The 25936-nt window shown below is 37.8% G+C and overlaps 1 protein-coding gene across 3 annotated transcripts in view; it reads left to right on the top strand.

The window, feature by feature from the left end:
- The window catches only part of FAS (Fas cell surface death receptor), a 49747-nt gene extending 24025 nt beyond the window's left edge, over positions 1–25722 (top strand). The window contains exons 3-9 of one of the 3 annotated variants that reach the window (XM_023739854.1): positions 17255–17392; positions 18161–18269; positions 19828–19889; positions 20038–20103; positions 22043–22098; positions 23033–23057; positions 24969–25722. In XM_023739854.1, the coding sequence (XP_023595622.1) occupies positions 17255–17392; positions 18161–18269; positions 19828–19889; positions 20038–20103; positions 22043–22098; positions 23033–23057; positions 24969–25294 (782 nt within the window). In that variant the 3' untranslated portion in view covers positions 25295–25722. The remainder of the gene's footprint in view (positions 1–17254; positions 17393–18160; positions 18270–19827; positions 19890–20037; positions 20104–22042; positions 22099–23032; positions 23058–24968) is intronic. The other 2 variants (XM_023739856.1, XM_023739857.1) reach the window with 2 other exon arrangements.
- The last annotated feature ends 214 nt before the right edge of the window (positions 25723–25936 follow it).

Here is a 25936-nt window from a genome sequence, read left to right on the forward strand (position 1 = left end):
CCAACAAAAAAGCAAGACAAAACGAACAAATGTACAATCAATAAACGAAGAAAATAACTACTGAATGTCCCAAAGACAGCAGACAATATCAAAACATTTAAAAAAATAGGACAGGATGGTTCCAATAGGCATCCAAAATAAAACACAAGATGACTTTCCAGTAGAAGAAAAGGCACTAGAACTACCTGATAGGGAATTCAAGTCTCTAATATTCAGAGCTATCCAAGAGTTGAAGCAAAAAGCAGACAAAAATGAGGGGAAAAAATAGACAAATTCATGGAAAAGGCAGACAAATTCATGGAAAATACAGACAAAAAAAGGAAAAATTCAGGAAAATAATACAGGAACAAAATGCTAAAATAAATTCACAACTAGAAATCATACAGAAACAACAATTAGAAATCCAAAAGATAAAAACAAGATTTCAGAAACCGTGTCATAGAAGAGTTGAGGAACAGGTTTGAAACAATGGAAGACAGGATCAGCAAAATTGAAGACAAACACTTGGATACAACTTTGAAGAAAAATCAGAAAAAAGAAAAATGAAGAAACACTGAGAATTATGTGGGATACAACCAAAAGCAAAAATGTGCCTGTGATCGAAGTTCCAGAACAGGGGGAGAAAACAGAAAACACAGAGAGGATCATTGAAGAATTGCTGACAGAAAACTTCCCTAATATCATGAAAGATGAAAAGCCGACCATCCAAGAAGCTCAACGAACCCCATATAGGATAGACCCCAAAAGAAAATCACCAAGGCATATCATAATCACACTCACTAAAACCAAAGACAAAGAAAGAATCCTGAGAACAGCTCGAGAAAAATGAAAAGTCAAATACAGAGGGGAAACAACAAGACTAAACTCTGAATACTTGGCAGAACCCTGTAGGCAAGAAGCCAATGGGATGACATATATAAAACCTTGAAAGAAAAAAATTGCTGGCCAAGAATAATATATCCTGCAAAACTCTCGTTCAAATATGATGGTGAAATTAAGACAGTTCCAGATGAACATAATTAAAGAAATATGTAAAAACCAAATCAAACTTACAAGAATTATTAAAGGGAGTCCTTCGGTTTGAGAACAAACAACATCAGACGACAGCCTGAATATAGGACACAAGATCACACCAGCCATATACCAACCTAGGAAATGAACTCTCAAGGACTGTTCAAAACCAAAAGATTTACAGCGGGGAACCAGATAGGTTAATCTGCAAATGACAACAACGTCAGAACAATAAAAGATGGAATAAATGGTGTAGGTATAGAACTTTCTAATGGAGAGAAAGGCAAAGCAATACCAAGTAATAATAGACTGGTTCAAACCTAGGAAGATAAGGGTAAATTTCAAGGGAAACACAAAGAAAGTTAACAAACCTACTCATCAAAATAAAGAAGAAAAACATAAAGTCTCATTAAAAACAAAATCTACAAAAACAAAAGAAATGAAAAAAAATCCATGAACAAAAGGAATTCAGCAAGGACAGTAAGAGGAACAAAGAAATCGTCAGCACCACAAAAAAAGCACTACAAAATAACAACAATAAACTCACACCTATCAATAATTACAGTGAATGTAAATGGCCTAAATGCACCCATAAAGAGACAGAGAATGACAGAATGGATTAAAAAAACAGGATCCGTCAATAGGCTGTCTACAAGAGACACACCTTAGAAACAGAGACATAAATTTATTAAAAATCAAAGGATGGAAAAAAATGTATCAAGCAGCTACCAAAAAAGAGGAGTGACAATACTAATCTCAGATTAAATAGACTTTAAAACAAAATACACCATAAAAGACAAAGAAGGGCACTCCATCATGATTAAAGGGACGATCCATCATGAAGACATAACCATAATAATGCACCAAATAACAGAGCTCCAAAATACATAAAACAAACTCTAAACAGCACTGAAAAGAGAAATTGACAATTCCACTATAATAGTAGGAGACTTCAACACACCACTCTTGGTAAAAGACAGAATGGCTAGAAAGAAACTCAACAAAGATACAGAAGATCTAAAGGCCACAATCAGCCAACTTGACCTCATACACATATATAGAATGCTCCATCCAATAGCTGCAAAGTACACATTCTTTTCCAACACACATGGAACGTTCTTCAAAATAGACCACGCCTTAGACCACAAAGTAACCCTCAACAAAATTCAAAACACTGAGATAATACAAAGTATCTTCTCTGATCACGACACCATCAAAGTAGAAATTAACAACAGGAAGAGCAAGGAAGAAAAATTAATTACATGGAAACTAAATAACACCCTGCTTAAGAACCACTGGGTAATAGAAGAAATCAAAGATGGAATCAAAAAATTCCTTAAATCAAATGAGAATGAAAACACATCATACTAAAACCTTTGGGATATAGCAAAGGCAGTGATCAGAGGTCAATTTATAGCAATAGACACACACATCAAACAAGAAGAAAGGGACAAAATCAAAACATTAGCTACACAACCTGAACAAACAGAGAACAGCAAAAGAAGCCTACAGCCACCAGAAGAAAGGAAATAATAAAGATCAGAGCAGAAATAAGTGAAATAGAGAATAGAAAAAAATAGAAAGAATCAACAAAACCAAAAGTTGGTTCTTTGAAAGGATCAACGAAATCGACACACCACTAGCCAAACTGACAAAAGAAAAACAGGAGACGACACAAATAACCCAAATAAGAAATGAAATGGGGACATTACAACAGATCCAACTGAAATAAAAAAGATCATAACAGAGTATTATGAAAAAATATACTCCAACAAATTTGAAAATCTAGAGGAAATGGACAAATTCTTAGAAACACACTACCTACCCAAACTACCACAAATTGATGTTGAAAATCTGAACAAACCCAAAACAAGAGAAGATATTGAAAAGGTAATAAAAAAAAAATCCCAGTTAAAAAAAGCCCTGGCCCAGATGGCTTCACTAGAGAATTCTATCAAACATTCAGAAAAGAGCTTACACTAGTACTACTCAAATTATTTCAGAACATTGAAAAGGAAGGGATACTTCCAAATTCATTCTATGAAGCCAGCATAACCCTGGTACCAAAACCAGGCAAAGACACCACAAAAAAAGAAAATCACAGACCAATATCTCTTACGAATATAGATGCAAAAATTCTCAACAAAATTCTAGCCAGTGGAATTCAGCATCGTATAAAAAAAAATAACACACCACGACCAGGTAGGAGTCCTACCAGGCATACAAGAATGGTTCAGAATTAGAAAATCAATCAATGTAATCCACCACATAAACAAAAGAAAAGAAAACAATCACATGATCATCTCAATTGATGCAGAAAAGGCATTCAACAAAGTCCAACACTCATTCCTGATAAAGACTCTCAATAAAATAGGTATAGAAGGCAAATTCCTCAACATAATAAAGGGCATCTATGCAAAACCAACATCCAACATCATTCTAAATGGAGAGAAGCTGAAAACATTCCCCTTGAGAACAGGAACACGACAAGGATGTCCTTTATCACCACTCCTATTTAACATTGTGCTGGAAGCCCTAGCTAGAGCAATAAGGCAAGAAAAATAAAGGGCATCCAAGTTGGTAAAGAAGAAGTAAAACTGTCCCTATTTGCAGATTATATGATACTATATGTATGGAAAACCCTAAAGACTCCATGAGAAATCTACTGGAACTAATAGAAAGATTAAGCAGAGTAGCAGGATACAAAATAAACACATAAAAATCAGTTGGATTTCTATACACCAACAAACAGAAAGATGAAAAGGAAATCAGGAAATCAATACCATTTATAATAGCCCCCCAAAAATAAAATACTTAGGAATAAATCTAACCAGGGATGTAAAAGAACTATACAAATAAAACTACAAGACACTACTGCAAGAAACCAAAAGAGATCTACATAAATACAAAAACATACCATGCTCATGGATAGGTAGATTCAACATTGTGAAAGTGACAATTCTACCTAAAGCAATCTATAAATACAATGCAATCCCGATCCAAATACCAACAATATTATTTAAAGACATAAAAATAATAATCATTAATTTTATATGGAAAGGGAAGAGGCCCCAGATAAGTAAAGCATTATTGAAGAAGAAGAATACAGTAGGAGGACTCACACTAACTGACCTCAGAACCTACTATATACAGCTGCAGAAAACAGCTTGGTACTGGTACAATGATAGATACATTGACCAATGGAACAGAATCAAGAACCCAGAAGTAAATCTGTCCACCTACAGTCACCTGATCTTTGACAAGGGCCCGAAGTTCATCAAATGGGGAAAAGACAGTCTTTTTAACAAATGGTGCTGGCAAAATTGGATGTCCATTTGCAAAAAAAAAAATGAAACAGGACCCATACCTCACACCATACATAAAAACTATACATCAAAATGGATCAAAGACCTAAGTCTAAAACCAAAAACTATAAAGATCATAGAAGAAAAAATAGGATCAATGCTAGAGACCCTAATGCACAGCTTTAACAGGATACAAACCATAACTAACAACATACAAACTCCAGAAGATAAGCTTGATAACTGGGATCATCTAAAAATTAAACACTTATGCTCATCAAAAGACTTCACCAGAAGAGTAAAAAGAGAACCTACAGACTGGGAAAAAACTTTTGGCTATTACAAATCCAACAAAGGTCTAATCTTTAAAAGCTACAAGAAAATCCAGCACCTCTACAACAAAAAGACAAATAATCCAATTAAAAAATGGGCAAAGAAAATGAACAGACACTTCACCAAAGAAGACATTCAAGTGGCTAAAGACATATGAGGAAATGCTCATGATTGCTAGCCATTAGAGAATTGCAAATTAAAACCACAATGAGATACCATCTCACCCCGGCATTACTGGCACGAACCAAAAACACTGGAAATAACAAATGTTGGAAAGGCTGTGGGGAGATTGGAACTCTTATGCACTGCTGGTGCAACAAAATGATACAATGATTTTGGAAAACGAAATGGCACTTCCTTAGAAAGCTAGAAATAGAAATACCGTATGATCCAGCAATCCCACTCCTGGGAATATATCCTAGAGAAATAAGAGCTGTCACACGAATAGACATATACACACCCATGTTCATTGCAGCATTGTTCACAATAGCAAAAAGATGGAAACAACCTAGGTACCCATCAACGGATGAATGGATAAACAAACTATGATACACACACACAATGGAGTATTATGCAACAATAAAGAACAATGATGAATCTGTGAAGCATGTCACAACATGGATGAATCTGGAGGGCATCATGCTGCCTGAAATAAGTCAATCACAAAAGGACAAATATTGTATGAGACTGCTACTATAAAAACTCATGAAAAAGTTTACACACAAAAAGAAATAATCTTTGATGGTTATGAGGGAGGGGAGGGTTGGGGGTGCAAAAACACTAAATAGACTATAGATACGCGGTAACTTTGGTGAAGGGTAAGAGTACACAATACTGGGGAAGACAGCACAACTTGTTCAGGGTAAGGTCATGGAAGCTCTGTGGACAAATCCAAACTCCCTTAGGGTCATAATTACTGGGCTGAGGTCTGTGGGGACCATGGTCTCAGGGAACATCTAGCTCAACAGGCATGACATAGTTTATAAAGAAAATGTTCTACATTCCGCTTTGGTGAGTAGCATCTGGGGTCTTAAAAGCCTGTGAGCAGCCATCTAAGATACTCCACTGGTCTCACCCCTTTGGGAGCAAGGGAGAATGAAGAAAACTAAAGACACAGGGAAAGATTAGTCCAGAGGACTAATGGACCACAACTACTATGGCCTCCACCAGACTGAGTCCAGTACAACTAGATGGTGCCCAGGTACCACCACTGACTGCTCTGACAGGGATCACAATAGCGGGTCCGGACAGAGCTGGAAAAAAATGTAGAACGAAATTCTAACTCAAAAAAAAAAGACCAGACTTACTGGCCTGACAGAGACTGGAGAAACCCCAAGAGTATGGCTCCTGGACACACTTTTAGCCCAATAATGAAGTCATTCCAGAGGTTCACCTCTTAGCCAGAGATTAGACAGACCCATAGGACAAAATGAGACTAAACGGGCACACCAGCACAGGGGCAAGGACTAGAAGGCAGGAAGGGACAGGAAAGCTGGTAATAGGGAACCCAAGGTCAAGACGGGAGCGTACTGTCATATCATGGGGTTGTTAACCTGGGTCATAAAACAATATATGTACTGTTTGATGAGAAGCTAGTTTGTTTTGTACACCTCATCTAAAGTTCAATAAAAAAAAAGGAAGAAAGAAAGCAGGAAGGAAGGAAGATAAATGAATTTATAGGTGATATATTGCAGGTATAACTTAAAGCAAAAAGAATCTGGAATTCTAATAACTGTTGTACATAACAGGATTGATAAATATCTTTGTTAACTAGTGATGCTGTAACAACAACAACAAAATGCTATAAGTGGATGGCTTTAAATTGATTTTCTCACAGTTCCAGAGGCTAGAAATACTAATTTAGGGTATGGGGAAGGGGGAGGTTCTTCTTTGTTTATTTCAGATTCTAGTAGCTACCAGCAATCCTTGGTGTTCCTTGGCTTGTAGATGCACCTACCATTTGTGTCCATCTTCGTATGGCATCTTCCCCCTCTGTGTATCTCTGTGTCTATTCTTCTCTTTTTATAATTCAGAAGTGATTAGGTTTAGGATCTACCCTACTTGGTATGAGCTCAGTAAAATAACAAAAGAAAACCTTTACACCGTCTCCTTACTTATCAACACAGTTAGGTTCCAAAGACCAGGTTGTTATGTGAAATCGGTGTTATTTGAAAATGAAGGATGACCACATCAGATCACAAAATGGAAGGTAACTATATCATTACATAACTGCCAAATTACATCATTACATAATTGCCAAGTTACATCATTACATAACTGCCAAACCACTGAGAATCAAGGCTCAGCCAAGCTGACACATAACCTTAACCGTCAAAGCCAGCATTACTGTCGCTTCGCACCTCGGTGTTCATTACTGCAAATGTACGTCGTTAATGCACAAAATAGTCGGATAGTAGATTTTTTACTATTTATGGTATATCACAAACATATTACATACACACATACACTCACATGTATACATGTATGTTTATGTTTTTATAGGCCAGGAATACACCAAAATTATAATAGTATCTCAGAATAGTTGATATATAGTGCTTTTTATACTTTCCTGCCTTTGCCACATTTTCTACATTGAACATATGTTACTATTATACTCAGAAGAAAATTACCTTAAAATCTCATTTTTAAGAAAACAACCACTCATTATTTATATTTTTATAAATTTAGGTTTTATACTTTGGAGAAAAGAAAGAACCTGTGAGTTACTGTATCCCTCTTATGCCGGGAGGCACCGTGCTAGACACATTCCACATGTTAGTTCATTAAACAGGCCAGTTCATTTAGATACCATATGACTTCACCAGCAATAAAATAAAATTGTACTTTGGCTGGGTTTTCTTTAAAATACTGTTATAATGTTATATAGCTCTGATACACCATATTTGAATTTGGTTCATGGTATCCACCATTAGCTTTTTTTTTTCAGCTGACAGACTTGTTTTTGTTTTCTAAAATATAATGTTAAATTTAATAATTTGCTTATGCAGTAAATATTTTGCTTTATCAAAAAGAATGCTAATTTTTTTTAAAAGTCATGTACCTTAAAAAGACAGCATAAACTGTATTAGATGTATATAGGAGTGGAACTGATTTTTGCCTATTTTTTTAATTAGTTATGGTACTAATAATTAGTCACTTCTAATGCTTTTCTCTTAGATTTCCGGTTATATTTTCTTCTTCATTCTCTCCTCGTTTGCCTTAATCTGATGATCCCCACAGCACTTACCAGAACCTGGTATTATATGTTTATTCATGCATTGCCTGCCTTTATTGTCTGCCCGTAGCTCAAGAAGGTTAATTCCTTGAGAACCAAGGCTTTGTCTTATTTCCTCCTCTATCTCAAGCTCTTAGAAAGTTAAAAAAAATGAATTTTCCAGAAGAAAATGTTGCACAATGCTTAGTAATAGCAATACACTGACCCACTTTATTTTTAAATTAAATGAAAGCAAATGTGAATATTATTTAAAATTGTATTAAGTTAACAAATTTTATACATCTTTTAAAATTGTGTTTTAGGTGAAACTTTACAGCACAAATTAGTTTCTCATTCAAAAATTTACACACAAATTGTTTTGGGACATTAGTTGCAATCCCTGCAATGTGTCAGCACTCTCTCCCTTTCCCTTCACACCCCGGTTCCCTGTGTCCATTTGTCCAGGTTTCCTGTCCCTTCCTGCCTAGTCTTCTTTGCTTTCGGGCAAGTGTTGCCCATTAGGTCTCGTATACTTAACTGAACTAAGAAGCACTTTACTCATGTGTGTTATTGTTTGTTTTATAGGTCTTTCTAATCTTTGGGTGAAAGGTGAACGTTGGGAGTGGCTTCAGTTCTGAGTTAGCAGGGTGTCTGGGGCTCATAGTCTCGAAGGTTCCTGTAGTCTCCCTCAGACCAGTAAGTCTGGTACTTTTTTGTGAATTTGAATTTTGTTCTAATTTTTCTCGCACTCTGTCCGGGGCCCTCTATTGTGCTTCCTGTCAGAGCAGTCGGTAGTGGTAGCCGGGTACCTTCTATTTCTTCTGGGCTCAGACTGGTGGAGGCTGTGGTTCATGTGGTCCATTAGCCCTTTGGACTTATATTTTCCTTGGCTCTTTGATTTCCTTCATTCTCCTTTGCTCTGAATGTGATGGGACCAATGGATGTATTTTAGATGGCTGCTCACAAGCTTTTAAGACCCCAGGCGCTACTCATAAAAGGAGGATGTAGAAGATTTTCTTAATAAACTATTGTATGTCATTTGACCTAGATGTCCCCCAAGACCCTGGTCTCCAGCCTTCAGTCCCAGTAACTCAGTCTCTCAAGGTGTTTGGATGTGTCTAAGAAGCTTCTATGGCTTTGCCTTGGTCAAGTTGTGCTGACTTCCCCTATATTGTGTGTTGTCTTTCCCTTCACCAAAGTTACCACTGATCTATCTGGTTAGTGATTGCCCCTCCCCACCCTTCCCTCCCTTATAACCATCAAAGATTCTTTTTTTCTGTGTTTAAACCTTAAGTTTTTATAATAGTGGTCTCATACAATATTTGTCCTTTTGTGATTGACTTATTTCACTCAACATAATGCCCTCCAGATTCATCTATGTTGTGAGATGTTTTGTGGATTCATCATTGTTCTTTATCATTGATAGTATTCCATTGTGTATATGTACCATAATTTGTTTATCCATTTATCTGTTAATGGGCACTTAAGTTGTTTCCATCTTTTTGCTGTGTGAATAACACTGCAGTGTACAAGGTGTGCATATGTCTATTCATGTGACGGCTCTTATTTCGCTAGGATATGCTCCTAGGAGTGGGATTGCTGGATCGTATGGTATTTCTTTTCTGGCTTTTTAAGAAAGTGCCATATCGTTTTCATAGTGTTTGTACCATTTTATACTCCCACTGGCAGTGCATAAGAGTTGCAATCTCCCCACAACCCCTCCAACGTTTGTTTATTTCTGTTTTTTTGACTAGTGTCAGTAATGTCAGGTGAGATGGTATCTCATTGTAGTTTTGATCTGCATTTGTCTAATGGCTGATGATCATGAGTTTTCCTCATGTGTCTGTTAGCTGCTTGAATGTCTTCTTTGGTGAAGTGTCTGTTCATATTCTTTGCCCATTTTTTAACTGGATTATTTGTCTTTTTGTTATTGGGTGTTGAAGTATTCTATAGATTTTAGAGATTAGACCCTTGTCAGATATGTCAGAGCCAAATTTTTTTTCCCAGTCTGTAGGTCTCTTTTTACTTTTTTGGTGAAGTCTTCTGATGAGCATAAGTGTTTAATTTTCAGGTGCTCCCAGTTATCTAGTTTATCTTCTGGTGTTTGTGTATTGTTAGTTATGGTTTATATTGAATTTATGCCATGTATTAGGGCCCCTAATTTTTTGTCCATGATCTTTATCGTTTTAGGTTTTATATTTAGCTCTTTGATCCATTTGGAGTTAGTTTTTGTGTATGGTGTGAGGTATGGGCCTGATTCATTTTTTTTACAGATGGACATCCAGTTTTGCCAGCACCGTTTGTTAAAAAGATTGTCTTTTCCCCCATTTAAAGGATTTTGGTCCTTTGTCAAAGATCAGCTGACCATAGCTGGATGGGTTTATGTCAGGGTTCTCAATTCTGTTCCATTGGTCTATGTGTCTGTCCTTGTACCAATAGCAGGCTGTTTTGACTACTGTGGCTGTATAGTAGGTTCTGAGATCAGGTAGTGTGAGGTCTCCTACCTTGTTCTTTTTCAATCATGCTTTGATACCGGGGCCTCTTTCCTTTCAGTATAAGGTTGGCGATTAGTTTTTCCATCTCGATAAAGAATGCTGTTGGTATTTGGATCAGGATTGCATCATATCTGTAGATCTCTTTGTTTAGGATGGACATTTTCACAACACTGAGTTTCCTATCCATGAGCATGGTGTGTTTTTCCATTTGTGTGGTGTCTTTTGGCTTCATGAAATAGTGTTTTGTAGTTTTCTTTGTATAGGTCTTTTATGTCCCTGGTTAGATTTATTCCTAAGTATTGTATCTTTTTACCAAAAACCAAACGTGTTGCCGTCAAGTTAATTCCAACTCGCAGTGACCCTATAGGACAGAGTAGAATCACCCCATAGAGTCTCCAAGGAGCAGCTGGTGGATCCAAACTGCTGACCTTTTGGTTAGCAACAAATGCTTAATGGCTGCACCACCAGGGTCCCTTTATCTTTTTAGTGGCTATTATAAATGTTTTTTTTTTTTTTCCTGATTTCCTTTTTGAAGTTCTCTTTGTTGGTGTATAGGAATCCAACTGATTTTTGTATGTAGATATTGTATCTTGCTACTCTGCTGAATCTTTCTATTAGTTCCAGTAGTTTTCTTGTGGAATCTTTAGAGTTCTGTATGAATAGGATATCATCTGCAACTAGGGATAGTTTTACTTCTCCTTTCCAATTTGGATGCCCTTTATTTGTTTTTCTTGCCTTATTGCTCTAGCTAAGACTTCCAGTACAATGTTAAATAGGAGCGGTGATAAAGGGCATCCTTGTCTGGTTCCCATTCTCATGGGGAATGCTTTCAGTCTCTCTCCATCAAGAATGATGTTGACAGTTGTTTTTTTATAGATGCCCTTTATTATGTTAAGGAATTTCCCTTCTATTCATATTTTATTGAGAGTTTTTATCAGAAATGTGTGTTGGACTTTATCAAATGCCCTTTTCTGCATCAATTGAGATGGTCATGTGGTTCTTTTGTTTTATTTATGTGGTGGAATACATTGATTGATTTTCTAACGCTGAACCATCCGTGCATATCTGTTATGAATCCCACTTGGTTGTGGTGTATTATTTTTTTGATATGATGCTGAATTCTATTGGCTAGAATTTTGTTGAGAATTTTTGCATCTATACTCATGAGAGATATTGGTCTATAATTTTCTTTTTTTGTGGTGTCTTTGCCTGGCTTTGGTATCAGGGTTATGAGGTTTGATAGAATGAATTTGGGATTATTCCTTCCTTTTCTAAGTTCTGAAATAGTTTGAGTAGTACTGGTGTGAGCTCTTCTCTGAATGTTTGATAGAATTCTCCAGTGAAGCCGTTTGGGCCAGGGCTTTTTTTCTTGGGAGTTTTTTAATTCCCTCTTCAATATCTTCTTTGTTTAGATAGTCTGTTCAGATTTTTTATGTTAGTTTAGGTAAGTAGTATGTTTCTAGAAATTTGCCCATTTCCTCCATGTTCACAAATATGTTAGAGTATAATTTTTCATAGTATTCTGTTATGATCCTTTTTATTTCAGTTGGGTCTGTTGTAATGTCCCTCATGTCATTTCTTACGTGGGTTATTTGCTTTCTCTCTTGTTTTTCTTTTCTCAGTTTGGCCAGTGGTTTGTTGGTTTTGTTAATCTTTTCAAAAAACCAATTTTTGGTCTTGTTGATCTTTCTATTGTTTTTCTGTTCTCTATTTCATTCAGAGCCCTGGTGGCATGGTGGTTAAGAGCTCAGCTGCTAGCCAAAATGTCAGCAGTTCGAATCCACCAACCACTCCTTGGAAACTCTTTGGGGCAATTCTATCCTGTTCTGTCTGGTCGCTAGGAGTCGGAATTGACTAGACAGCAGTGGGTTTTGGTTTTGGTTTTTATTTCATTTATTTCTGCTCTAAGCTTTATTATTTCCTTTCTTCTGATGGCTGTGGACTTCTTTTGCTTTTCCCTTTCTATTTGTTCAAGTTATGGGGATAATGTTTGGATTTTGGCCCATTCTTCTTTTTTAATGTGTGTGTTTATTGCTATAAATTGACCTCTGAGCACTGCCTTTGCTGTGTGTCTCAGTGGTTTTGGTATGATGTGATTTCATTCTCATTTGATTCTAAGAATTTTTTGATTCCTTCTTTGATTTCTTCTATTACTCAGTTGTTTTTTAAGTAAGGTGTTATTCAGTTTCCTTGTATTTGATTTTTTTTCCTTGGTCTTCCTGTTATTGATTTCTACTTTTATGGCACTGTGATCAGAGTAGATGCTTTGTATTTTTTCGATATCTCTTTACAGGCACATTTAAGCCATTTACATTCAGTGTGATTATCGATAGTATGATGGTTAAGATTGTGAGTCAACTTGGCTGGGCCATGATTCTCAGTGTTTTGGTAGTTGTGTAATGTTGTGATCACTTCCATGTTGAGATCTGATATGTGATCACTCCCATGATGGGATCTGCTGTGAGTAGCCAGTCAGTTGAAAGGGAGTTTGCTTGGGTGTGTGGCCTGCATTGAATACAAGTGGACATTCTGGAAAGGCTCGGGGGCTTTTTGCTCATGCTGGATCCTGCAGCTGGCTCCTGTTCGTCTGACCTCCGATTCTTGGGACTTGAGCAAGCAGCTTACCTGTGGTCTTGCCTGCCTGTCTTGGGGTTTATCGATCTTTACAGCTTGTGAGCAAGAAACCTGCTCTGTGACCTGCCAATCTTGGGTTCACCAGCCCCTGCGGCTTTGTGAATCAGGAGAAGCCTCTGTCCTGACCCACGGACTTGGGACATTCCAGCCTCTACAACTGCGTGAGCCATTTCCTTGATATACATCTCTCTCTATATATATTTATATGCTTTACTAGTTTTGCTTCTCTAGAGAACCCAGCCTAAGACAGATAGGTATGAGTTTATTACTGTCATATTGTTGTATCATTTTATGTTTGTGTGTGCGGTGCTGATGTTTTTTTGTTCCCCTTACTCTCCTGTGCTGAGTCTCTTTTGTTTCTGGATTTTTTTTTCTTTCTTTTTTCATTTTTATAGATTTGTGTTTACTTAGACTTTATGTTTTTCTTCTTATGAGTAGGTTTTGTGGTTACCTTGAAATTTACACATATCTTCCTAAATTTGAACCAGTCTTTTATTAACTTGGTATTACTTTGACTTCCTTTCCATTTGAAAGTTCTATACCTACACCATTTATTCCCCCTTTTATTGTTTTGACATTGTCTTCATTTACAGATTGATATCTCTGTCTCCCTGTTTTAAGTCTTTTAGCTTTGTTTTATTATTGAGAGTTCTTTACCTAGGTTGGTATCTGGCTGATGCTGTCATGTGTCCTAGACTCCAGTTGTTTGATGTTGTTGGTCTCTAACCAAAGGACTTCCTTTAATATTTCTTGTAAATTTGATTTGATTTTTATGAATTCCCTTAATTTCTGTTTATCTGGAAATGTCCTAATTTCACCATCATATTTGAGAGTTTTGCAGTATACATTATTCTTGGTTGGCAGTTTTTTTCTTTAAAGGTTTTATATATATCATCCCATTGCCTTCTTCCTTTATAGTTTCTGCCAAGTAAGCAGAGCTTAGACTTATTGTTTCCCCTTTGTAAGTGACTTTTCGTTTTTCTCAAACTGATATCAGGACTCTTTCATTGGTTTTGGCAAGTGTGATTATGATATGTCTTGGTGACTTTCTTTTGGAGTCTATCCTGTATGGGGTTCGTTGAATTTCTTGGATGGTCAGCTTTTCTTCTTTCATGATACTTGGGAAGTTTTTGCCAGCAAATCTTTAACAATCTTCTCTGTTTTCCATTTTTTCCCTCTATTCTGGAACTCCGATCATGTGCAAATTTTTGCTCTTGACTGTGTCCCACGTAATTGTTAGGTTTTTCTTCATTCTTTTCTTTGATGTTTCCTCAAAGTGGTGTTCATGGTTTTGTCTTCAATCTCCCTGATTCTGTCTTCCATTGTTTCAAATTTGCTCCTAAAACCTTCTGTTGAGTTGTTCATTTCTTAAATTTTGGTGTTTATCTTTTGGATTTCTGGTTTCTATTTTTGTATGATTTCTAATTATTTATTTTGACATTTTGTTCTTGTATATTTTTCTGAATTCTGTTGTTTTGTCTGTGTTATTCTTGATTTTGGCTATGTTTTCGATGGCTTTATCTTTGTTTTCCATAATTTTGTCTATTTTTTTCCTTGGTTTTGTCTATGTTCTCCTTGATCTCTTTCCTAATCTCTTGGACAGCCCTAAATATTAGTCTTTTGAATTCTGTATCAGGTAGTTCCACTGCCTTTTCTTTTACTGGAAGGTCATCTGTTTCTTTATTTTGGTCACTTGCTGGAGCCATTTTGTCCTGCTTTTTTATATGCTTTGATATTGTCTGCTGTCTTCAAGACATTAAGGTACTTTTTTCTGTATTTATGGATTGTATGTTTGATTCGTCCTGCTTCTTTGTTTTGTTTTGGTTTGTCAGGGTTGGCAGGCTGGGTGTGCGTTCTACTTGCTCATCTGTGGGCACAATAGCTCTCACCACCTTGTTTAGGTGGGCAGGGCAGCAGCAGGCAGGGCAAGCCCAATTCACTGTACACTAGTTTGTCAAGGTGGCTGAGGGCAGACTGCACTGGCACTGTCTGCCTCCTGGTGTTGGTCCAGCGGTGTGGAAGCATTCACATCCCCTCACCAGAGAGGCAGGGGTGTCAGATGGGAAATGGTTGAGTGGCAGGAGGGGAGGGGCAGTGTGAGTCCAGTGCAGTGGCGGGCCTAATCCAAGGATGCTCTAGCTGTGGTGGCACTGCAAGGGCCAATAGGAAGGGGGGTGTGGCGTACAGGGTGGGTGCCCTAGCTCTTGTTGGGAGCTCCATAGAGTTGCTCTCCCATACTCTGTGTCTGAGGTCATTTCTGGCTGTGCTCCAAGATGGTGAAGCTGTGCCATGTAGTTGGCTGTTGACCTCCACTCCATATCTCTCCTCATTCTCTGTTTTTGTTCAGTTTCTTCTTCCATTTGGTGTTGGATCTAGTTCTTTATCCCTTCATTTGATACTTAGGGTTCCAGGGTTGATGTTTGTATCTGTTTTACTTAGTTTTTCAGGTCTTCGCTGCAGAGGGACAGCATGATGTGTCTGTCTAGGGTGCCATACTGGCTCCACTAGCTATATTTTATAAATTTTGCATTATATTAGATAAATATGTTCAGGTTTGCCTATCAAAACTTACTGTGCCCCTTGATGGAAAAGGAATAGAAGGAAGGGGGAAATGAAGGGTAACTGTGATTGCTTACTAGGGGACAGGCCCTGTGCAGTTCTGACAGCAATGTAAAACAAGTATTATTATCCCCATCATGGGGATGAAGAAAATTAGACTTAGAGAGGTTAAGCACTTTGTTAGAGATCTTACAGCTACTAAGGAATTGATCAAAGTCTTTAAAACATGCTCTTTACCTTACAGTACACTATTTCTTATCAATATTTGCAGACTTTGGAAAGTAAAATGAGAAATCAAAGCAAGGTGAATTAGTTAGGTCATCTCAGTGGACAGTGGCAGCCATCACCGCCATGAGTACGTACATATCAAACACTGCACCCTAACCTCTCAAAAAGTTAATCAGTCAAAGCATTGCCCTGGTCACTTGGCCATTCTAACGCTCCTTTTTTTATATGCTCCCATTGTTAATCCTTGTGGTCCAACAGTTAAGTGCTAGGCTTTTAACCAAAAGGTTAGTGGTTTGAACCCACCCAGGAGCTCCATGGGAGAAAGACCTGGCAATCTGCTTCCATAAAGATTACAGCCAAGAAAACCCTATGGGCCAGTTCTATTTTGTCACATGGGTTGCTATGAGTTGGAATCGACTCGATGGCACCCAACAACAACATGTTGGTCAGCAGGTTGCCATGAGTTGGAATCGATTCTAGGCAACTAACAAGAACAACATTGTTAATCAAGTTTCCTGGGTGGCACAAATGGTTTGTACTCTACTACTAAGTGAAAGGTTGACGGTTCAAACTCACCCAGATGGGAGTGCAACTGATTAGATTTTGCCTTTTTTTTTTTTTTAAATTAGTTATGCCACTAATAATTAGAGTCACTTTTAGTGCTTTTCTCTTAGATTTCCCTTTATATTTTCTGTACTTTTCTTCTTCATGCTCTGCTGAGGAAGAAAGACTTGGCAACCTGCTTCCATAAGGATTAACCAAAAAACAAACGAAACCCATGGCCAGAGACCATGGACAGAGTAGAACTGCCCCATAGGTTTTCCAAGGCTGTAATCTTTATGGAAGCAGACTGCCACATCTTTCTCCTTTGGAGCAGCTGGTGGGTTCGAACTGCTGAACTTTCAGCTAGCAGCCAAGCACTTTAACCCCTGCACCACCAGGGATCCTTCCATAAAGATTACAGACAAGAAAACCCTCTGGAAGAGTTCTACTCTGTAACACATGGGGTCGCTATGAGTTGGAATTGACTTGACAGAAACAGATTATTGTTATGCATTCTATTTCGGCAGGCAGATTCCTTCAGTCACTCTTAACTTTGTCTTGGGAGATTTTTTGTCTCTTGACATGATTTATACAATAATCAAGTTCTCTTCCCTTGTAATTATATATCACTAGCCTAACTCCCAAAGAACCTTGGTGGCACAACAGTTAAGCACTCAGCTACTAACTGAAAGGTTGGTGGTTCAAACGAGAGAAAGACCTCCAGGAGAAAGACCTGGAGATCTGCTTCTGGAAAGATTACAGCTTAGGGAACCCTAAGGGGCAGTTCTACTCTGTCATATGGAGTCGCTATGAGTCAGAATCAGCTCAAAAGAACCCAACAACAACAGCCTAACTCCCTCTGTTTTGGCAGGTTTTATGGTCATCCCTGCATGAGCACCTCACATTCAAACACTTGCCCTCCTTTTCTTGGACAGGCACACGGAAAACTGCTGACTGCAGCGTCAATGAAGGAAACCCAAATTGTACACACTGCAAAGAAGGGCAAGAGTACACAGAAATGGAAAATTATTTAGATTACTGCCGCAGATGTAGATTTTGTGATGAAGGACATGGTAAGTATCTTAAAAAGCAATCGAAAGAGACCAGTCATGATACTCCATGTAGAACCATTTATATGGGACAAATCTAAGCAATTTTCATAGAGATAGGAGAATGACTGAATATGGACCCTGTGAATAGGGTCCAGTCAAAACAGCAGAAATGATTTGTTCTCTCTCTTGACTGATGCTTGTGTGATGGCTCTTGTTCTTGGCCAGAAAGATTGTGGAAGCCTGAAGATACATGGACAGAGAAAAAGCCTCTGGACAAAAAAGTCTCTTGTTCCTAATCAGGCTCTAAATCAATGTTTTTCAACCCTGACTGTAAACAAATCAAAATCTCTAAGTGAGGGCTTTGGCACTGGTCTGATTCAACAGGTCTAGGGCAGAACCTGCCATTTTGCATTCCTAGCAAGCTCCTAGGTGATGTCAATACTGTTGGTGCATGGACCACAGTTTGGGCAGCCAGCCTCTAGACTAGAGGAACAGGGGAGCCATCTAGGCAAAAGGTGGAATTGTCTGTCCACTTAAAACCCTGTGAGATGATTGCTGGCCTTGGTTGCTGGATTGTCTGTCCATTTAGACTCTGAGATGACTGCTGGTCATTTCAACTTAGGGTTGCCTGTATTGCATTTAAATACTAGTTGTGTTACTAAAAGTGTGATGGGCATGACTGTTGACATGAGCTGTGGATATCCGAAATCCATTCAGCTCTGGTCATCATTTTCATAGTCCATTTAAAACTAGCTTCTGTAATTAATAGTTTGCAAACTGGTTTTCCAGGCTTAGAAGTGGAAAAACACTGTACCCGAACCCAGAATACCAAGTGCAGATGTAAAGAAGACTTTTTTTGTAGCAGTTCTTCATGTGACCACTGTGCACCTTGCATCACGTAAGTTTTACTCTTTCTCTGATTAAAACACTAGATAGACCTTGAGAGATAATGTCTCCCTAGAGAGAGGAAACACTGGCCGGGAGTCAGGAATTTGGGTTGTAGTCTTGCTTTGCCTCCAAGCAAACAGATGACCATTGGTTTATTCAAACATCAACACACGACATTATTTATTTATTGGCACGTTACTGGCACCAAGAGTCTCAGTCTAGAGGTAAAGGGAGTCAAGAAAAGCAATGGTTATTATGTGTCAACATCATGTGGCAAGCATCAGAAGAGACATGTGCCAGAGCGTTATTTATTATACAGGAAAGCCTTTCAACTCTGTCTGGGGAAATGGGGGCGAAGCTACGACATATGGCTTGAGTCTTGAAAAAAAGAGCACTAGCAGGTGTACACAGACGGAAAGCCCATTTCAGGCAAGGGAACAGCAGCTGCAAAGAGACGGAGGAAGACTGGAGAAGGAGCCAAGACCAGATCATAAAGGGCTTTGGACTTCATCCTAAAGAGCCTGGTTTTGATCCAAAGTTAGAAAACCTGATTGTGCAGCTCACTTTTCTGCTGAGTAAGTGGGTGAGTTTGGGCAGATCACTTAACCTCTCAAACTTCAGTTTACTCACTCATAGGACAGATAAGATTACTTGTCCCATCTGCCACATTTCTGTGAAAATCAAATTGGGTGATATGTGTTGTGAAAGTGGCTTTTGCTTTGTAAGATATTATTTTGTATGAATATAAAGGTTTAGGATTACTATTCATTTGCTTCTCTTAAAACTTGAAATTCATTTTGAGAAACTTCTAAGAGTTCATCTAGTAGGCTTAAAGAGTAGAGACATTATACTTTATGTCTCTTCTTGCTAGAAAAATGTTAAGTTATATGCAGCTACCCTAGTCTCTTCCTTCCAGCCCCGAATGTCTGAGAGGGCCTCATGGTGGAAGGACAGATGTGGATTGGAGGGTGTGGGGCAAGTGCAGGGGTAATTTAATAAAACAATAACAATAATAGTTGTTCTAACTACTTTATAATCTTTAATTTTTTCTCACCACAACCATTTGAGGTAAGTAGTATTATTATCTCCTTCTTATTTATGAGCACACAGGCTCACAGAGGTTAAGTGACTTGCCCAAGGTCAGGTAGTTAGGTAAGGGGCAAAGCCAGGCTGTGAACTCAGACATTCTGACTGTCAGTGTTTGGCTGTCTGAAGACAATCCCACATGAGCCTCTTGAGTCTCCCAATCACCACTTGATGTTAAAACTGACAACCTCTGAAGGCCAGCTGGGTAGCCTCCCTAAGCAGCATCATGTACAGTGGCTATCGTTTGGCCATTTTATTGTTTTATGCTACTTTTTAAAAATTGATTTGGGTCGGTTATGATGCCTGAAGACATTTGTGATCCACATATCTAAATTATATTATTAACTTTTACCAGCTTTGGATGATAATCTAGGACTATTTGAGGGAAGAGATTTGGCAGAGATACAAAGATGAATAAAATGGCACAACTGAAATGATCAAGGAATCAAGGAAATTAGTATTTCCTCTGTATTTTTTTCTAGGTGTGAACATGGAATCATTGAGAAATGCACACAAACCAGTAACACTAAATGCAAAGAAAAAGGTTATTTTTTTTATAGTTATATTCCCCTTTCTCCCATCCCCAAGGTAAAATATAAAGAAAAGCCAATCCCTTTTGATACTATTTCTGAGAGTATTTTGCTTAAAGATTGCTTATTTTCATATGAAATGTCCAATGTTTTAATCCATAGACTCTAAATCTAACTTACTGTGGTTACTATGTCTCCTGCTGCTCCCAGTAGCTGCAATAATTTGTGGTAAGTTCTTACTTTGTTCAAACTGTACCTTGAAATAATATGGGAAGTAGCTGTTCAAAAGAATTTCTCTGTCTCCTACCTATAACAAAGCTCCTATTAGGTAGGTATGGAGTCCCTGGGTAGTGCAAACGTTTAATGCACTGGACTGCTAACCAAAAGGTTGGAAGTTGGAGTCCACCCAGACCTTGGAAGAAAGACCTGGCAATCTACTTCCAAAAAATTAGCCTTCGAAAACCCTAGGGAGAAATAAGTCAGTCACAAAAGGACAAATATTGAATGATCTCACTTACATGAAATAAGCAAGTGTACAGAAATGAAAGATTATTATTAGCTGGGAGGAAGAGGAAGAGATTTTGAGGGCATTGAGTTTATATTAATGGTGGTGGGATAATTTGGAAAAGGATAGTGATAATGGTTGTACTACATGAAGAAAATAATCAGTGTCACTGAGTTATACATGTAGAAATTGGTTCAAAAAAGAAAAAGAAAGAAAGAAAATCCTTTGGAGCACAGTTCTACTATGACACACATAGGGTCACCATGAATTGGAATCTATTTGATGGCAACTTGTTAGTCTACCAGGTAGGTAGCTCTGTTGTATTTTTAATTTCCTGTCACCAAACACCCCCCTGAGAACTGATAAGAATGGATGATAATATCCCTCAGCTATTCTTTCTGAGCAACTGTTTGGAAGCAATGACTGGTATTCCCATCTTCCCTGTGAACAAAGATGTTTTCATCTAGGCAACTGCAGAGTTGGCCAAGAATCAGAGATTGTCCTGTGCATAAAGAGAACACACGAAGCAAGGGGCCTTCCATGGGCAGGCATTGCAGGGACACTTTGATGTACCTGTTCCTCTATCTGCCTCCTCTCCCTTGACCAAATTCAGTGCTTTTTATTCTTAATCCTCCTTACCTTAAAATACTGTGGTGACACATTGTATGTAAGGGTTACTTAGTAAAGTCAGTAGGTAGACCAAAATTGGGTATAATCATAATTACTCTACAAAATTTCTTTAAATCACCCATAAAACAAAGGGCAGGGCCAACTCTCAGTAACTCTGAAGAAACCAGGTTTTCCATCTCTGTTGGAACAAGTCAATGTTTCTTCAGTTTAGCTGAACATAAAGAAGTTCCCTTGTGTTTAGAGATTGTTTAGCTAAACATCCATGCTCAATGTTTAAACTATAATTGTATTCAGAAACTTACAGGTTCATGTCTTCTATCTTGCACTGGCTCCAAGACATACACTCACTGAGCATGTATACCTGAGTTTTTTCTAAGTGTGTGTACTTGAATTTCTGGACATTAAATGTCATTTCCCAACAAGATGATGTCAACTTTCCATATCCTAAAGCTTCTGTGCCCTGCCGTAGCCATGCCATGCAACTCCATTGGTAAGGGTGGGGGTTGGATGGTGAGAGTCGTGAGATAACTCAAAAGCTAGACTCAGGCTAAGTCAGTGTGTGGTAATTGGAAAACTAATTAAGATATGATGTATCTCTGGAACACTTGGGAGTACCTGGGTGGTATAAATGGTTAACATGTTCAACTGCTAACCAAAAGGTGGGAGGTTCAAGTCCACCCAGAGCCACCTCAGCACCTCAGAAGAAAGGTCAGGCAGTCTACTTCCAAAAAATCAGCCACTGAAAATCCATGGAATACAGTTCTACCTTGACACACATGGCATCACCATGAGTCCGAATCAACTTGATTCCAACTATTTTTGTTTGTTTTTTGGCTAGAACTCTTGATCCCACGGGATGGGATTTCCAAAATCAGGACAGTGCTGCCTTGTGTGGAGCTTGGCCACTTTGAGTTTCATCGATGAATTTCTCCTTCTTCCTTTTCACATTTCTCTTAGTGTCAGAGTGTATTCTTATATGCTTCCTACCAGGCTGATAACTTGAGTCTGACAGAAATTTCTTTGAACTTTCAGGGTTGTGGATATATAGAAAGCACAACAGAGAAACCACTGGGTATTTTAAACCTACAGTAAGTGTTGAAACATGCATCAGCTTTCTTTAAAAAGAAAACAGTAGTAATTCAGATTTTATCTATTTTTTTAAGCAAACATTTATTGTATACCTACTTGTGTACAAAGGTTAGAAGGGCAACAAAAATGAATTAAGATATGGTGCTTAATTTATTAGTAAGTTTCTACACAAATAACATAAGAATCAACAAAAGGGGTAAGTGAGAATATGCTCAGTGTGAGTTTAAAAAAGGACATTGCGAACATCTGTGTTCCCTGTTGGTGTGACTCCTGCAGAGTCACCCCTTTGCAGGGCCTGGACAGTATTAGGATTCCATATCTAAGCCTGTATCGGGAGATAGTTCTTAAAGCTCATTATAAAAGCACAGCTCAACTCTCTCCACCTGTTGACCTAATCTCTTGCCACAACTTTTTCCAACATGGGATCAAGTTTTCGAAAAGCAAAAAGATACACTGGGAATTAAGTTCCACTTAATTGAATAATGATTTTTGCATTTGGGGACAGGCTCAGTGGGAGTTAATGTTCTTTAAATCGATATGGTATAAAAATTTCAATTTGAGCCATTTTCTGGTGTCAAAAATAAGGATAATTACAGTGAAGTAACTTTCAGAATGATTATGTTTATTATGCTTATTTTCATGTGTCTGTGAAAAATAATCTTGAGACTTATTCTCAAGAATTTCTTACGTTCCTTGCCTTTGTAAAACGTAAGCCAGCGTTGCTTAGTTTCTGGCAAGGCTGGAGCCTTTCAGAATTAGAATTTCAATGGTAAAAGACCCCCTGTTAATCATTTAGTCTAGTTTCCTAATTTTATACACCAAGCAACTGATTCTACTTCCTTCTGAAATAAGGAAGAATTAGGAGATTATCTTTAGACTGTTCTAAATATATTTTTATTTATCTCTCTCCTTGCCTTCCTTTTCTCTCCCTAGGAAATGAAGCCAATGATTTGCAGAGGTGAGGCTTTTCATATTTTATTTTCATACCGATGGCTTCCTTAGGAGTGATAGGCCAATTTTAAAGTAAAATAATGTTACTCATTTCAGTGACATATTATGGAGTCTTGCTACTTCTTGAACTTACAGTTCTTACTACTTATCATCGAGAGTTTATCAGAGAATTTCTTTAAATTATAACTATCATTCATAGTTACAATAAATCAGGTAGCCACTCTCTAGATTGTAGATACTTGTTATTTTTGGTGATGGGAAAAGTAGCACAGAATGTGGGTGTAATGAGCACAGCCTGACCAAAGTAAAATGCCACTAAGAAGTGCGCAAGAGAAAAGGATGTTTGTGCTAAAGAATATGACATATATAATTTGGCAACAATACCAGCAATAACCAGAAATGAGTGTATGGACACAGATGTAGGTGCATAAGCATATATGTGTCCAGATAGGTACGGGGGAATACATACGTACGCACAGATAGAAATAGCTATATGTACGCATACATACAGATATGTGTGCACACATATATATTCACAGAGGACACAGTTACTTCTCAGACATAACCAAACACCTTGCGAGAATGGTTTTTCTAGGTTTAAAGGCTGAAGTCCTTAGTCTTATGGGACAACTCAGTCAATTGGCACTACAAAGTTTATGTTCTGCATCCTAGTGAGTTGAGTAGCATCTAGGGTCTTAAAGCAGCCATCTAAGATACAACTATTGGTCTCTACTTGTTAAGAGCAAAAGAGAAAGAAGGAAACCAAAGTCTCAGAGAAATTAGTCTACAGGGTTAATAACTTACACAAGCCACAGCCTCATCTACTTTGAGACCAGAAGAACTAAATGGTGCCCAGCTACCACTACCAACCATTCTGATCAAGGCCACAATAGATGGACCCAGATAGAATGGGAGAGAAAACGCTGAACAGAACTCAAATTCTTAAAAAGTCCAGACTTAGACCAGTTGAGACTGGCGGGCTCCCTGAGACTATTGCCCTGAGATATTCTTTAAACCTTGAACCGAAACTATTCCCTGAGGTCACCTTTTAGTAAAATAACAGATTGGCACACAAAATAAAGGATATTACCTGTAAAGTACAATGCTTTATTAAAAAATAATCTATATGAGACCAAAAGGTCAACGATTACTCTAAAGCAAATATGAGAAGATAAGGGGGCAGGGAAACTAGAGCACTGGAAACGGAATAACCATAATGTAATTAAAGAGAATGTTGACACATTGTGAAAAATGTAACTAATGTCACTGAGCAACTTGTGCAGAAATTGTCAAATGGGAACCTAATGTGCTGTGTAAACCTTCACTGAAAACACAGTAAAACATTTTTTTTGAAAAGATCAGGTAGCAATGGGACACTATATTCTAAGGCTTAAGAGAATTTTTCTTCACAACAATTTAGGTACATAATAGAACTCCTGCCTAAACTGATTTAGAGGTTAATCTGAATTGTAGACTCAATTATGATTGATGCAGCCAAGCTCTATAACAACATACGTGATCATATTCAGTTCTGTTTTTTGACTTGCAATTCACAGATAAGATGATCATAAGCCCTTTGCCCGTACTTTTAGATTTGTGAGTCTTTGATCCTCAGATTCATAAAGGAACTTAGGAACAATCTTTTCCAGCCCTATCATTTTACAGATGAGAAAAGAAGATAAAAAGATGGTGTATATCTTTTTCAGGTCATACAGCAAATTACTGGAGACATAGCAGGAGTTGGGATTAGAACTCAGGGTTGCTTTTGTTTTTGTTTTTTTCCCTCAGTCAGCTCTTGAGATCTCTAGAACTTAGTTGTATTCTTAAGTACTATAAGGGGAGAAATAAAGATGGTCTGTAGTAATAGGAATTTCTTTTAGAAAAAACAAATTTTCTGAGACTGTTTTCTATTTTTCAGATGTTGACTTGAGTAAATATATCACTTATATTGCTGAACAAATGACGATAAACCAAGTTAAAGAATTTGTTCGAAGGAATGGTATCAATGAAGCAAAAGTAGATGAAATTAAAAACAACCATCCCCAAGATACAGCTGAACAAAAAGTCCAACTACTCCGTAACTGGTATCAATTTCATGGGAAGAAAGGTGCATATGACACTTTGATTAAAAGCGTACAAAAACGTATTGCAGAAAACATTCAGGACATGATTCAGAAGGACATTACTAGTGATGATGAAAATACAAACTTCAGAAATGAAAATGAAAGACAAAGCTTCGCCTAGCGTGAAAAATAACTCAGTTCTGAGTATGTGCAATCAATAGAAAAATTAGTTTTTGGATAAGCTCGTAATAGCTTGAGGGCTGTAAATATTGCATGGCTTTTTACTGGGTGTATTTTATTTTTTCATTTATTAGATTTGTAAGGCTAATATGTTTACAGGTTTTGAGAATCTGATGATTCTGCCTTCAGGGATGTTTAAAATCTAGTTGGGTAGACAGACATCATCAAGAGAAAACACAATGGCATGTTAAATATTCAAATAGGAGTGTGTGCAAAGGACAATTATTGGGATTATGCTCTACTATCTAAAGTATCTAAAGTATGGAGCCCTGGTGGTGCAGTGGTTAACAGTTTGATTGCTCACCAAAAGGTTGGCAATTCAAACCCACCAGTCCCTCCTTGGAAACCCTATACGGCAGTTCTACTCTGTCCTTTAGGGTCTCTATGAGTTGGCATAGACTCGACGACAACGGGTATATCACAACCTAGGAAACCCTATGAGGACGTTCTACTCTGTCGTATAGGGTCACTATGAGTCAGAATCAACTCAGTGGGCACACAACAGTGTACACACACACACACACACGTATAAATATGATCAAACCATATATGCTTGTTACCTGCTTTTCACTCAACAGTGGGT

The sequence above is a fragment of the Trichechus manatus genome, unplaced genomic scaffold (genome assembly GCF_000243295.1).
Source record: "Trichechus manatus latirostris isolate Lorelei unplaced genomic scaffold, TriManLat1.0 scaffold00007, whole genome shotgun sequence".
NCBI classification, from domain to species: Eukaryota; Metazoa; Chordata; class Mammalia; order Sirenia; family Trichechidae; genus Trichechus; species Trichechus manatus.